At 31.6% G+C, this 16,732-nt stretch overlaps 2 protein-coding genes across 2 annotated transcripts; both read left to right on the top strand.

The window, feature by feature from the left end:
• The first annotated feature begins 3,617 nt into the window (after window positions 1-3,617).
• LOC113858133 (receptor-like protein kinase HSL1) lies at window positions 3,618-7,533 on the top strand. The gene is made up of 2 exons (XM_027490617.1): window positions 3,618-6,383; window positions 6,833-7,533. The coding sequence occupies exons 1-2, from the start codon at window positions 3,785-3,787 to the stop codon at window positions 7,222-7,224; spliced, it is 2,991 nt and encodes a 996-aa protein (XP_027346418.1). The 5' UTR covers window positions 3,618-3,784; the 3' UTR covers window positions 7,225-7,533.
• Window positions 7,534-13,571: 6,038 nt separating this feature from the next.
• Window positions 13,572-15,645, top strand: LOC113859241 (serine/threonine-protein kinase-like protein ACR4). The gene has a single exon (XM_027492053.1). The coding sequence runs from the start codon at window positions 14,418-14,420 to the stop codon at window positions 15,420-15,422; it is 1,005 nt and encodes a 334-aa protein (XP_027347854.1). The 5' UTR covers window positions 13,572-14,417; the 3' UTR covers window positions 15,423-15,645.
• The last annotated feature ends 1,087 nt before the right edge of the window (window positions 15,646-16,732 follow it).

The following is a 16,732-nucleotide window of genomic DNA, read 5'->3' as shown; positions in this document are numbered from 1 at the left end:
TTTCCAACACACGCTCGGAATTCGGAATGAAAGACCAGTGCACGAGTAGCTATTTTCTTACTTCTTAAACGGGGATAGAGATCCCAAAATAAAGGCGAGAAATAACTGTAAAATTGTGAAAAATAAAAAATAAAAAAATAGTATAGTTTTTTTTTTAAATACCAGTAATATAATTTTTAACGTACTTTTTATAAAAAAAATTATTAATTTACAAATGAAATCAATATAATTTTTATAATTTAAAATTAATAATAAAAGATGTGTTTTTAGAGATTGACCGTTCGGCGGTTTCGTTGACAGTTGAAAGTTGAAACTGAGTCTGAAATATAAACGTCAGAGATAAACAGTCACGCGTGACTCGCTCACGCTTCACATTTGACAGCACTCTGCTCTCTCTCTCTCTCTCTCTCTCTCTCTCTCTCTCTTTTGCTTTACAAGAAAACTCAACTGCTATGTTTGTCGATCAACAGGGATCGCGAAGAAAAGACAAAATAAAGAAAAGAAACAACACATGTCAAATTCTCAAAATATTAAATAAAAAAATGATGTGAGATATGAGATTCCTTCCCATAGTTAATGCTATGTTTAGAAAGAAAGCAGAAGAATGTTAATAAAAACAAATAGAATTGGAATATATTGTTTAAATAAACAAAAATAGAAAAAAATAAAAAAATTTATTTTTGTATACTTAAATGAATATGAAAATAAAAATAAATAAATGATATTAATTTTTTATAATACTTTAAAATTTTAAAAAAATTATTATATATTTTCATCTGAATAGAAATTTATTATTTACGTTTTGGATGTAAAATATTAATTTTATTTTTAAATAATTAAATAAAAAATTGAATTATTAATATTTAGTCTAGAATAACTCTTATCCATTGAGTTACATATTTAATAATAAAATAATTTTCTAATTGATAATAAAGGTCTTATAAAAGTATTATTTCATTTTTATTTATTTATTTTTCATATTTTCTTATTTTAAATTACTTAAAATTTAGTTATTTGTTATTGCTCTTCAACTCAAATTTTTCTATTTTCCTTTTCAAATTAAATAAAAAATATAACATATTTTTTTATACCAAATAAGTTTTAAAAATTATTTATCAATTTTGTTACTATTTTTTCCTTTAATTTCGTTTGTCTTGATTGCATTTTTAGTTCCTATACTTTAATATATGTATGATTTTAGTCCTCTTAATTTTAATTATATATTTTAATTCTCTTAAATTTTTAAACATATCATCTTAGTCTCTTGAGTTTTAATTGTTAAACATTTGGTCCTCAAAATTTTAAAATGTGTATTTTGATCTCTCTAGTTTTAATTGTTCACATTTGATTCTTTTAACTTTTTAAAGGTATGTTTGATTTCTCTTTTAAAAAAGATTTTTTAATTTTTTCCCCTAAATATAGTATAAATTTATACTATATTTAAAAAAAATTAAAAACTCTTTTAAAAATAGAAAACAAACATACCCTAAATATATGATTTTGGTCTCTTATTTTTAATTTTTTACATTTATTCTCTCTAATTTTTCAAATTCAGTCTTTCATTAAATTTTCTATTATATTTTATACATTTTTATTTTATATTATTATTATTTAAAAATTTAATATATTTTTTACTTATTTGTATAAATCAATAAAGTGTCATATCTTAATTATATTTTTTATTAATTATTAGATAAAATTGAGACAGAAAATTTAATTAAAATATTTTGAATAAATTAAAAAGACTAAATATGAATAATTAAAATTAAAAAAACTAAAATTGTATATTTAAAAATTAGAAGGACCAAAATTGTATATTTAAAAAATTAAAGAGACTAAATATGAATAATTAAAATTAATAGGATTAAAATAATATTTTTAAAAATTAGAAAAATTAAATATAAATACTTAAAATTACAGGACTAAAATTAAAGTATAAAAGTGCATTTAATTTATTTTTTTTGTTATTGTTATTCTTCAATCATAAAAAAATGTGATGTGGATTGTTTCTCCAAATATTAATGTTTTATAAAAATATTATTTATATAATAAAAGTGAGTTGATATTCATTAGCTTATTTAATTTTAATAAACAGCTAATAACAATAAAAATTTATTAGAAAAAGAAGTATTTATTATATTTTTATAAAATTAATATAATAACTATATATTTTTTAAATTAAATTTTTTATTTATAGATATTTAAATTTAATTCTAAAGACTGAAGTTAATAAATTTTTCTTAAAAATTATATATATATATATATATATATATATATATATAAGTTATTATAATTACTATGTTCGAACAATGAACGAAATATTTTTTACTCCCGAGATGATTTCCACACCCGCCCCTTTTCTTACTGTTTTTCAAATCTGATCAAGTTTCACTTTCAAAATACAAGTCAAAGTCACATTTCCTTTCATCAGTTTTAAAAAGAAATTGATTTGATCGGTTTGTGAAATTAATGTCATTAATGATAATAATATTAGGAATGATTTAATTATTGTTGCATATGAGAAGTTGCAAGAAGAAGCTACAGAGCATGTATCTAACAACTTGAAGAAAATGCCTAGGCTCCTCGGTTTAAGGTGCCCATCCATAAATAGGTCTACCAACATATTATTACATGCCTTGTTTGCATTTTCTTATAGGTGGTACATATGTGGTTATGACTTTAATGTAAACATTAATGGGTTTCATTTTGGTGGAAAATTGCATTTCTATAATCAGTTATTGCATGTTTTATTCATGATTGCCTTAAGTTCTTCACGAGAAATAAAATTATTTGATTCCTTACTTTCTATTTATGAAATTTTAGTTTGCCTTATATTAATGGGCGTTGATTAACTAGAGACTAATCACAAACAACATATTAATTCATGCATGTACAGAAAGGCCACGAATCTATAAAACTTGCCGTCCCATTGATACATATTAACTCCACACTTGTTATAGCTTAATAAAATTATGATACGGTTCTCAATAGAGAAAAAAAAGCCTCTAGTATCATCACAATACGTATGTTGTAACTAACACTACCACCAATAATGTATCTTTTTCTTACCTGTCCAAAACAACCACGCAATGGTTGTTAGTTGTTTACATTCAAAACTTGCAGTATCCTCTATTAGTTACCGTATTTAATATTTCTCCCCATCCTATGCAAGTAATTTAAACGTGGTTTAGATCAGAGTTTGGACATTTGAAACTTTAGTTTGAAGAATGTAAACTTAATTTCATCGATAAATAACATGTTTGATAAAATTATGATTCAGAAAAATTTAAAGATAATTTTATAGTATTTTAGAAATTAAAAAAAGGAAATACCTTTTAGATAGACCAACCCATGACTCACCTACTACAGTCCAAACGCATGTTATTTGATCCTCCCTTGCAAAATTACTTTGATGTTTATGATTCTTAAAAAGTTGTTTCTGATCTAGCATTAGCATTGGCATAGCATTTTCATGGGATATTATTGCGGAGGATAAAGACGGTGTCCGCTTGTAACAACGAAAGATATAGACATTGTGGTCAACCGTGTAGTGTCTCTCCCTACATTATCATATTTTCACATATTAATTAAACGAAAGGCAATGACAAGTGTCTCCCGGTGCCAACTAAGCTGAACACTGGTCAGTAGTACATGACTAGTGTGGTATGCGTGCCCAAGTGCACTCAAACGCTCTCTCTCTCTTTTTGGAATAAATTGAGGAGGCTCTCCATTCTCAAATCTCAAACACACTCACCACTGTGTGTCGGAGAGGGAAGCTCTCACGATGAAAAACCAACTATTCTTCCTATGCATTCTATTCTCAGTAGGAAAAGTGGTTGTGGGTCTGAACCAAGAAGGGCTATACCTGTACCAGTTGAAGCTCTCACTTGACGACCCAGACTCAACGCTCTCGTCCTGGAACTCAAGGGATAGCAGTCCTTGCAACTGGTATGGGGTAACTTGCGACCCAACAAACAGCACAGTTACCGAACTGGACCTCTCCGACACCAACATCGGAGGCCCATTCCCCGCTTCAATCCTCTGTCGTCTCCCCAACCTCGTCTCCATAAACCTCTTCAACAACTCCATCAACGAAACCCTGCCTCTCCAAATCTCCCTCTGCCGTAACCTCGTACACCTCGACCTCTCCCAGAATCTTCTCACTGGTCCTCTCCCTCACACTTTGCCCCTTCTCCCCAACCTCCGCTACCTCGACCTCACCGGCAACAATTTCTCCGGCCCCATCCCCGACTCATTTGGAAGCTTCCAGAACCTCGAGGTAATTTCCCTTGTCTCCAACCTTCTAGAAGGTACCATTCCCTCATCTCTCGGCAACCTCACCTCCTTGAAAATGCTCAACCTCTCTTACAACCCCTTTTTCCCGGGTCGGATCCCTCCGGAGCTAGGGAACCTCACGAACCTCGAGGTCCTGTGGCTTACCCAATGCAACCTTGTTGGCGTCATTCCAAACTCGCTCGGGAACCTCAAGAAGCTCCAGGACTTGGACCTCGCGCTCAACGATCTCTACGGTTCCATACCGAGCTCGATCACTGAGTTAACCAGCTTGAGGCAGATTGAGTTGTACAATAACTCGTTGTCTGGCGAGTTGCCTCGGGGGATGGGGAACCTCACTAAGTTGAGGCTTCTCGACGCTTCCATGAATCACTTGACTGGGAAGATTCCAGAGGACTTATGTGCTTTGCCGCTTGAGAGTCTTAATCTGTATGAGAATCGTTTCGAGGGCGAGTTGCCGGCGACCATTGCCAACTCGCCGAATCTCTACGAGTTGCGGTTGTTTGGAAACCGGCTAACCGGGAAGTTGCCGGAAAATCTTGGAAAGCGTTCGCCTCTCCTGTGGCTTGACGTTTCGAATAACCAGTTCTGGGGGCCCATTCCGGCGACGCTGTGCGATCTCGGGGTGTTGGAGGAGCTTCTGGTAATATACAACCTTTTCTCCGGCGAGATTCCGGCGAGCCTGGGCACGTGCCAGAGTTTGACACGTGTGAGGCTGGGGTTCAACCGGTTGTCCGGCGAGGTTCCGGCGGGGATATGGGGGCTACCCCACGTGTATCTACTAGAACTGGTTGATAACTCGTTCTCGGGTTCCATCGCGAAGACCATTGCTGGGGCAGGGAACCTTTCTTTGTTGATTTTGTCAAAGAACAACTTCACGGGAACAGTTCCCGATGAGGTTGGGTGGTTGGAAAATCTTGTGGAATTTTCTGCCAGTGATAACATGTTCAGTGGTTCGTTGCCTGATAGCATTGTGAATCTTGGGCAACTTGGTATTCTTGATTTTCATAACAATAGGCTCTCTGGAGAGCTTCCTAAGGGGATTCGTTCTTGGAAGAAGCTTAATGATTTGAATTTGGCCAACAATGAGATTGGTGGGAGGATTCCCGATGAGATTGGGAGTTTGTCTGTGCTGAATTTTCTAGATCTTTCTAGAAACCACTTTTCAGGGAAAGTCCCACGTGGGTTGCAGAATCTGAAGCTCAATCAGCTCAATTTGTCTTATAATCGTCTTTCTGGGGAACTTCCCCCTCTCTTGGCTAAGGATATGTACAGGTCTAGTTTCCTTGGAAATCCTGGTTTGTGTGGGGATTTGAAGGGTCTGTGTGATGGCAGGAGTGAAGAAAAGAGTGTGGGTTATGTTTGGTTGCTTCGGACCATTTTCATTGTTGCCACCTTGGTGTTACTTGTTGGTGTGGTTTGGTTTTACTTTAGGTATAAGAATTTTCAGGACGCGAAAAGGGCTATCGACAAATCGAAATGGACGTTGATGTCATTTCATAAACTGGGTTTTAGTGAAGATGAGATTTTGAATTGCCTTGATGAGGATAATGTGATTGGAAGTGGGTCCTCGGGGAAAGTCTACAAGGTTGGACTTAGCAGTGGGGAGGCTGTTGCTGTAAAGAAGATATGGGGAGGGGTAAGGAAGGAAATAGAGAGTGGGGATGTTGAAAAGGGTAGGGTTCAGGACAATGCTTTTGATGCAGAGGTTGAAACTTTGGGCAAAATCAGGCACAAGAACATCGTGAAGCTTTGGTGTTGCTGCACCACCAGGGATTGCAAGCTCTTGGTTTATGAATATATGCCAAATGGTAGCCTTGGTGATTTGCTGCATAGCAGTAAAGGAGGGTTGTTAGATTGGCCAACCAGATACAAGATAGCTGTTGATGCTGCAGAAGGCCTCTCTTATTTGCATCATGACTGTGTTCCCCCAATTGTTCATAGAGATGTGAAATCTAACAATATATTATTGGATGGGGACTTTGGTGCAAGGGTGGCAGATTTTGGAGTAGCTAAGGCAGTTGAAACCACACCGAAAGGAACTAAATCCATGTCCGTCATTGCTGGGTCTTGTGGCTATATTGCACCAGGTAAATATCATGTTATTTAATTTTCTAATTTCATCTTCTTTTGATGATTTTGAAATGCATTTAGCGGTAATACATGTACATTTTGCTTAACTCATAGTATTATGGTTTGGTGGGTCATTGGAGTAATTTGATTCTTGGCCCATTGCTGTCGGATGTGTGTGCATCTTATCTTCCATAGACCCTACAATTACAAACCACGACGATGGTAGTCTCATGCATGGGCAACACTCTTTTAAATGTTTTGTTGCTTAGCGACAAGTGGTTTGTTTTTCTTGGCATTATAGCTCATCCTTGTACTTGTATGTAAAATAAGAATACTACATGGTGGTCTATATACAGGTTGTCTACCATCTTTTGTAATCATAGTTGTAGATCTGTATTCACTGATGTTTCAGTTTAGTATTTCTGTTTCTTTGAAGCCAAATTGACATGCTCATTTTCTCGTGCAGAATATGCATACACGCTAAGAGTGAATGAGAAGAGTGACATATATAGTTTTGGAGTTGTCATTCTTGAGTTGGTTACCGGAAGACGCCCTGTAGACCCTGAATTTGGGGAGAAAGACTTGGTTAAGTGGGTGTGTACTACCTTGGATCAAAAAGGCGTGGACCATGTAATTGACTCGAGGCTTGATTCTTGGTTCAAAGAAGAAATTTGCAAGGTCTTTAACATTGGTCTCATGTGCACTAGTCCTCTTCCAATTAACCGACCTTCAATGAGAAGAGTGGTGAAGATGTTGCAAGAGGTGGGCACAGAGAACCAAACGAAGTCTGCAAAGAAAGATGGGAAGTTATCTCCTTATTACTATGACGATGCCTCAGATCATGGAAGTGTTGCTTAATTGAAGTCCAAGCAAGGGTTGGTTTATTTTATCCCAAAGGGGGAGTTCGAAGCTTTTCTTTTACTGTAGGCCAACTTCCCTCCATGTTTCAGAGCGCATGCTGCGCTTCACAAAGTTGACTAAAGAAAAGAGAATTAGAGAATAGGAATTTTATTTTATTATATTTTTTATTTTGGTAGGAAAATAGAGGCTTGAGGAGTTGATATTTTTACCCTATAAACTATAATATGTCCATATCAAGCGCTTCCCTACTAAAGTTAAATTGCTGTTTGCATTACAAACTTTTAGTCATAAATGATATTTCCTTCGTTAAAAAGCTTCCTTTTTATGGGTATATTTGTTAGAAATATTTTTACCTGTCTCCAGCTTGGGTCAGCTGAATTTTAAAAAATTGCAGTGTCAACGGCTTAGAAATTCTGTTTTTTATTTTCTATTATTTTAGTTATTTGTCCTAGAAAGGGTCTCATGGTCATTTGGACCTAAGGAGATTCTGAAATGGAGATAAGATACGAGAAGCCACATAAATATTGTCCATTAATTAAGATAGAGGAAAATACTAGAACTAGCAAAGCTATGCTTCCCCCTTTAATAGCTTCAAAATTCTAAAAGCAGCATACTACATAATTTCAGTTTACTTTGGTATTACCTAATAGAAGGTGATCTCCCTAAATAGGGAATCTATATCCTGTTCAATGTTCATGCTTAAATGCTTGTAATTTTCTGGATGTTCAAGTTTTAATGTGGACTATCCTTGGGTTGAGAATTTACATCTCATGTTGCCCCCAATAAAATGTGATGGGTGTAGCTATTATAGCTGAGTCAATGAGGTCGTTAAGGAGGGTTTGTCTCTGGGCCCTCTCTTTATATTGCTGGTTTCGTTCCTTTGGGTTGCTTTCTACTTTTTATGTGAGTAATGGTGATGGGGTATATATTAATCTTTCGGAAAATGACTAAGGCACTTTCTTAGTGATATTTTTGCTATATTGAACAGTGGATTTTTGCCAGTTCTTGCTAGTTCTTATTCTGTCCAGTGGATATTTATTTGTCAACCACTTTATTGTCTGAAGAAAGGTAAACGAACTAATTGTAAGATTGATGAAAGATTGAGCATTTTAACCACCCACTTTAATTTAAGTTCTCTGTATAGAGAGTAGCACAGTACCCAACAACAGAATGTGACACTGTTATCACTGCTTGTTGGATTTCTCTGGCTAGGCTTTGCTTGGTTAAGCGTTGCTTTTGTCGGAAGACTTATTGCTAAAAATGCTCTGTAGTTCCTGCCAAATGCATCACGACTCACACATCTTTTTCTGTATCTTTGCTTAATGGCTCCCGAAACGTGTCACCACTGCATGTGGTTCACTTTTGAAAACCAGTGAGTGAAGCCGAATGCCAAGCCAATGCATGGGTTTTAAATGTGGATGCTGTAGGTCCATTCCGTGGCGGGGTGGCTCAGTCGTACTCTACACCCCCTATTCCAAAACAACTTCGTTCCTATGATAAAATTTACCAACATTTATTGATCAAGAATTCAAATTTTGAAAGCCTATCTTTGAAGTTTAGAAGAAGATATTTTGAAAAATATATATACAATATCTCTTCATTGCGTGAATGCACATTTTCTTTAAAGAATTTATTTTTTGGTAAATTTGCCTTTACTGATAATAAAACTCAAGTGTAAGATTTTAATGACGAATTTCCTTCGCATGTAATGAAGAAGCTTGAGTAGGTTTAAACTTTCAAAACTCAACCGTGACAACAGCAATTTTTATGAATAACATTTTATTTATTATTTCTTGCATACTAAAAATAATTCATGTATTTATGAATGATTTGAGATAATGATGTAAAAATAATTGCTTCTTGTTGATAGAGAATACTCTTATTTATAGACATTTTATGTTTATTGAAGAGAAGAATCAATTTTGTGTTCTCATAAATAGACATACCATTTTAACTATATTTATTCATATTTAAATTAAAACATTATAACCATTGCATTAAACAAAGATTATTTTTTAATTTGAATGAATAAAAATAATCCTTCAATTTTTATCTAAGTGAATCGATACAATTTTTTTTATAAAAAAAAATATAACTCTCCATTATTTAAAATATTTTTCACATTTTCTATCCAATACGTAATTCTACCGTTCTGATAAAATGCTAATAATAATAGAAACAATAATAGTAGTAATAATAAAATCTTTGTACTTTTTTTTTATTTTCATCAAATGATGTTTAATTAGTTAACATTTCATTTAATTTACTTTCATAATTCAGACAAGATAAGCCACTAAAGTTAAGACTTAAATTCACAAAGATGTACCAATTAGAATAAATCCAAGTGGTGCACATTTAATTTTATTATATATATTTATATAATTTTTTTTCTCATGAAGAATACTTATATTATAGAGGGAAAAAGTACAATGACCTCAAGCAAGATTCTAACATCTTGGTAACTGGTGATGGATGGATCAAAATTAATAATTAAAGTTAAATTACATCATTGGTATAAAATATTATTTATATTTTATAATAATATATTGTTATGTCATTTAATAAATTTAATTAAACTTTATATTATAAATGAGAATATTCTATTGGTGGAGCAGTAAAGTGAGCGAACTCGCTTAGTGAAAAGCTTACTATAACATGAGATTGCTCATCTTGTCTACTTTTTTTTTTTTAAGTGTTTTAGATTTTTTAGTCTAATTTATTAAAAGGTAGGTTAACAAGCTCACATGTCAGCTCCCTAAAAACAAAAACAAAAAAATTAAAAATAGATTGACAAACTAATAAGTTAATAAGTAGACCTACTTAAAATTAATATAAAAGATAGTAAGAATTAATAAAATTTATTTTCATATTAATAAAAATTAATATTTAATTAATAAATAATTACATTTTTTTAAAGTTTAAAATTGGGTTTAGTTGACTAGTTCAATGCAAGCTAAAATAAGGCAAGTTGACAAATACAAAATCTTTAGCTTGACCCACATTTTTTGTGAGTTTATCCCAATCCACTTTATTCCTTTTATTTATATAAAAACTGAAATATTTAATGAAGTTACTCTCTTTTATAGTTAGTTACTTATATTTTTTTAATATTAAAATTGACTCAAAATGATGTGTTAATTGCACTCCCTTATTACAAATTGTTTAATTTTTACTTTTAAAGATAAAGGTTTTTATTTAATTTTTTCTTATGGTACTTTCTATGGTACATATAAATTTGAGATATTATTGTATATTTTCTTTAAATCCTCTAATATTTTAAAAACTAAAAAGTATTTATACTTTTTTTAAATAACTTATTAACTCCACTATTTATTAATATAAAATTGGCGGTGAAAATTATTCTAAATATGATAGAACATTCTAACTCTCTCAATTTAGCATTATAGAAATTACCATTTTTATTATCTTGTATAAAATTTTATATTTTTCATAAATATTTATATTTTCATTTATAAAAATTCTTTAATCCCTTATTTTTATAGTTATAGTGTAAAGTTAAAATACTTTTTTTAAAAATTGTTGTTAAAATTTATTATATATAATTATTTTAAAAACTTATTAATTTTTTAACTATTATTATTATTATATATATATATATATATTAAAATATCTATGCATTGCACAAGCTACTAACTAATATCTTATAAATATTGTAGCATTATATAATTACATGAAAAAAATATAGAATTCTTTTTCATTAATAATGCATTAAAATTAATAAACATCTCACGTAATTTCGTCACTTGGAGCAACCAATGTGGCTTGAACTCATAAGCGAACTTGTTTCATAGCAAGTTAACGGTAGCTTGGGTTAAACTAAAATCATATATGAAGTATCATTGGTTCATTGACCAAAGATAATAAGACTTGAAACTTCGATTGAAAATAAAATAAACAAAATCGAGGTCTAAGTTAAAAGACATTTTACAAATTTCCAAATTTAAAATAGGAGCACTGTAGTTAAAATTTTTATTTTTTATATTTGGAGCTGTTAACTTGTTAATTTGGTTTAAAACGAAAACAGAAGGCTTTATTTAAACGAAAATCAACATGTACCTTCCAAACCAAAATCATTAATGATCTTTTATTCATGCAAATTATAGTTAAGTAAATTGTTAAATGGGTTTATTAGTAGGATTAAATTTCCCTGCCCTAAATTGAAAATGATTTCAATTTGATGACCTAGATTCAGCTTCGTTAGTTGGTTAAGATATAAAGGTATAAACAATTAGTGGGCCTACTAAGAGATAGGAAATAAGCCCATGAAGATCAATGTGGCTTTGGTATAGTTTCAACTTACATCTTTGTGGATTTAGTAGATTGTAACAGGTTTTATCTAACATGGTTTATATAACGGAGTTGTTTTTCATTTTTAATACTACAATTTACTCTCTGTTTCAATTAGACTATTTATGCTTTATGTTAAATCATCCAGTGTGTGTACAGCTGCAGCATCTTCATCTTCCTTGCCTTTGCATCTTCTTTCACTATCAATGCATCATCAATTAAAATAAATGATAAATCTTATTAAAATCAATCTCAAATAGAAATTGAATTTGTAAATAATTTAGCAAAAATATTCTTTAATTAATAACTTATTTTAAGTTCAAATTTCTTAAGCTTGTTCATACAAATTTTTCTGAATTTTTTAACGTGTTTTTTTTAACGAGATATAGATAAAAAGATAATAAAAGAAAAAGTGTTTCCCTTTAGATTGACCGTTGTCATTTTTTTAATATATTAAAGATTAAAGAATATTTATATTTTTTAAATAAATTAATAATTTTTAATATAAAATTAAAGGTAATAATTATTTTACGTGTGAGAAGATATAAAATGTTTTCTTAATTCATAAGATTCCATAAAAATTACAAAGAAAAAAATTATTACAGTACTTATAAATTTGACAAAATATTACATAATTTTTTTAATTAATAGTTATAATTTAATCTAATATTTTAGAGATTAAAAAATAATTATATTTTTTATAAATAAAAAACTAACTCTACTATTTATTAATATAAAATTAATGATAATGGAATAGGTTATAAGAAACGGATCATAAAAGATTTTAAATTCAACGGTTAAAATTAGACTTCAAAGCAACTTGATCATAAGTATATGCTATATTAAAAGTGTTATGAGATATCAAAGCGTTGACTTCGAATTTGTTTAAATAAATTTAAATTTGCTTAAAAAAAATTTTTTGCTTAAGCTAACTGCATCTCCAATGCCAAAGGTCATGCCATCTTTGTCCCTCTCACTGGAATCAAATATTACAACTAATACCTCATTGTCATCTCATATTGAAGCGTTGAGACCTTGTATGTCACTGCTCATTTTCCATAGCCCAAGGGTTTGTGGTAATAGTTTATAAAGCTCATATCACTTGGAAACTTCCTTGCATCGTTGATAACAATATCCACCCTCATTAATTCTTGCCATGGGTGCTGCCAAATTTTGAATTTAATCTTAAGAAACCTTAAATAGTATCTACTAGTGCCACAAAGAAACAGAAGACCATTATTCCAGATTAGATGAGCCTATCCTGCATCCATGGCTTCCTTACAACCATCAAAATAGTATCAAGTCAAGAGAGCACCAATAAACATTTCTATGCCACAAAGTATCACATTGGTTACCTAGCAACAAATCAAATGCTATATATATACACACTAAGAGTTTCAATTTAAAATTGTCTAAAGTATCTTATTTAAAAATGTCTACAAACACTCTTTCTCACTTCAGACAATAATAAAAAAAAAAAACAGAAAGACCAAGTTAAAGTTTTTTTATTAATACAAATTTGTTTGAGAGGAAGTGTTGAAATATCAAGTCCTACTACATTGGTTAACTAATAACAAATAAGAGACTATAAAGTAAGGAAATCAAAGGCGATAAATAGTTTTTAGGTATATAAATATTTTAGCATGTGTTTGGATAAATGTTTATAAACCTAAGTTTGAATTAACTTGATTTATGGAATTTTTATTTGAATTCTTTCTTAAAAGTAAGTTTGTAATAAATTTAATATAAAATTAGTAACATATCAAACATATTGACATAATAATCAAAGCACATTTAGAGATATTTAACATAATTATGAAAATGTAAATGTATTACCGAACATGCACTTAGGTTTACTTTGTGTGAGTTTTTCTAAGAGTACTTGTAGAAAAATAAAAGAATAAAATAAATAAATAAAACTTTCATAAATTAGAATTTTTATAAATCTCAAAATTAATTAAAAAATCGTCTAAAATGTAAAATAGTATAAATTAATATTAATTTTTATATTTTCTTATTTTTTTTCTTGCGGCAAGTACTTTTACAAAATTTATCCAATTTGAACCTTATTCGTATTAACGAATCTAGTACACCCGCAAAGACTTCACCTTATTCTAAAAGTATTGGCGAATCTAGTACACTGGCAAAGACTCCAAGTAAAGACAATGACAGGTGAGCTAAATAAAATTTTTTATTGTAATCAAATGCTTTGTAACAAATGGATGGAGAACCTTTAGGATATAAAATAGAGGTGATTATACTCTCATCCCCCTCCAGTACAAACAAGGCAACTATCAGTGGATGCACCATGGTAATAAGAACATATAACGAATCATTTAATAAACCTTAAGCTTAATTGGATTACTTTGAATGATCACATACTTTTGCTGAATTTAGGGAACCATAATGTATCAAAAACCCCAAATTATGCTGCTAGACACAGGAAAATATTATTTTGATGTGAAAAACGACACTTAAAGTATGGGTCATGTGTCAAACTACAATTTAATTTCCCGGGTCTCTAGTGCATCGTGTCATTTTAACATATGGCTTGTGTAATTAAAACGAAGAGGGGCTACGCAGCCAACCATCAACTGCCACCGCTAAATCTAATTATCATCTTCTCAACTTTCTCACCAATCCACTCATTTTGTCAAACTAATGCACCCTTTTTTCTTTTTCAACTGTTTTATCCCTCACCTACTTTGAATCACACATACATATAAGCTAGTTTCCACGCATCTCTTTTAACAAACCAACCATCCAATCTCTTCCCTTTTCCACTTTCTTCCTTTACCTCTATTCCCTTCTTCACCACTCAATTAACCCATCCCAAGCAAAACATAATCATTCGTGCAAGAACTTGAAAAAGATCTCAAATAATGAATCATTATTATATTGCTTATGATTTGGTGATGGTTACTCTATCATTATCTCTCATCGTTCTTGGTGTTGTCCTCTTTCTTGTGTGCAAGAAGAAACCAGTTGAATCAGAAGAAACACTTCCGATGAAGCACTATGCTCGTGCTTACTCGTTGATGGACATTGATGCTGCTACTGATGGGTTCAACCACAGGAGAATTGTGGGAAAGGGTCGTATAGGAACTGTTTATGCGGGTGTGCAAGAGAATGGAGAACTAGTAGCTGTGAAACGGGTTCATCCAGTGCTTGTGTTGAGCAATGCAGGATTTGGGTTCTCATCGGTATTGAAATGGCTTTCTTCAGTTCAACACCCCAACATAGTTCCCATAATAGGATTTTCAGAAGCCCCAGGTGAGAGAATTATAGTGATGGAGTTAGTGAGAATGGTAAGCTTAGACTTTTATTTGCATCAAAACCTCAATGGAGCTTCTCTTTTGGATTGGAACAAGAGGATCAGAATTGCAGCTGGAGCAGCTAGAGGGCTTCAGCACCTGCATGAAGTGGCAACACCAAATATTGTACATGGGTGTGTTAAGTCTTCAAATATTTTGATTGATGTCAACTTGTGTCCTAGGATTTCTGATTACGGTCTCAACTTTTTGGCACCCTTTGAAAAGAAAGGGCTTGTGGGTTATGTAGATGATGAGTATTGGAATGGAAGAGGAAGTGGTGGTGGTGCTAGCAAGGAAAGTGATGTTTATGGGTTAGGGGTGGTCCTTCTGGAGCTAGTAAGTGGTAGAGGATGTGAAGAAGGATTGATTGCAAAGTGGGCATTGCCTTTGATCAAGGAAATGAGATTTAGTGAACTTTTGGATCCTAGATTGGTTATTCCTTCTGATATGAAGCCTCTAGTTAGATTAGCCAAAGTTGCTTTAGCTTGTGTTGGTAATTCAAGGAAGTGTAGGCCTTCTATGGTTCAAGTGGCAACCATTTTGAACAATTTAGAGATGGAAGTGTGCATCTAATCCTATTGGACATGTCAATACTCAATTTGTTTGGAACATTTGTCTTCAATTTTGGACAATGCGGACGGAGACCCGTTACCCAAATGGGAAAATAATTGGTATATATGTATTTTATGTTTTCTTGTAAGCTTTACCAGTTCTACGCTCATTGGATATATGCGGGCTCTTTTACAAGAGATTTTGTATTATGTGCATAACCGAGGGACTTTATACCCAACCAGTGACAGGTCGAGAAATTTCGAAGTCATTTTATAGAACGTTGAAATAGAAAGGTTGGACGGTGCCTTCATCATTTAGGGCAATTTATGTCAATTTATGGTTCCCTTTGGTGAGGGGGTCCTTTTGTTGATGAAAGGGATAGGGACTCTTATTTTTGGTCTCTGTAATGAACTTTTTTATATTTTAATTTGTGTATAGGTCTTTTCTTTTTTAACCTGTGAATATTTTGAACATGTATCACAAGTACTGTATAGGACCCATATTTGGCACTCATAGATGGTGATTATTTGTATACGCAATTCTTGCTAGTTATGTACATGTTCAAATATTTACATATGATTATATTCTATATTTCTAATTAATACTTGCTGCAATTATACACACATATTCTATTTGTATATATGCTTTTATAAGGTAAGTGTCTTTTATTTTTTTTTAAATATTATTAATAGTCTGATTATTTTAGTTACCCCAACTATTTTTTTCTCTCCGTTATTTTCTCTCACAGCCACGCACGAGAATTTCCCTCGTAGAAGACCTTTTGATCTTCATACACCATTTCCATAATTATGCCGAAAAACTATGTTACAAGTATGAAGCCAATCAATATATAGTCTACCCCAACAGACTTGTCCAAAACTATTGTGTAAATTAACTTCAATTTACCCAACAGTAGTTTATTGGAAACTTTCTTTTCTCTTTTTCCTTTCAGCAATTTCTTTCACAAATTTGAATTGAATTGTCATCAAATTTTAATTTTGATTCCTATATTTCTTTTTTGTTTTCGTTTGTATATTTTAAAAGATTTTTAATTTTATTCCTAATCACAGTTAAATAATGACATAACTAATTTATATATTGGAAAATATAATTTGTGTCACATATCACTCTTATATAATGTTAATTTTATGAAGATGAAATTAATTTTTAAAATATTATTATTAATAAATAAAATAATGTTTTAGACCTTAAGGAAGGTTTTAGTGGCCTTATCGAAAGGCCATGCAGCTCTAGTGTGTACGTATAAAATAATTGATTATAAATGAAGTTTATGGTTTTGTTTTGGGTACATGAAGTCTAAGGTATTTACA

The sequence above is a fragment of the Abrus precatorius genome, unplaced genomic scaffold, assembly GCF_003935025.1.
Source record: "Abrus precatorius isolate BTA unplaced genomic scaffold, Abrus_2018 Scaffold2, whole genome shotgun sequence".
In the NCBI taxonomy this organism is placed as follows: Eukaryota; Viridiplantae; Streptophyta; class Magnoliopsida; order Fabales; family Fabaceae; genus Abrus; species Abrus precatorius.
Note: the sequence above shows the minus strand (reverse complement) of the source record. Positions and strands in the feature narration are given on the sequence as shown.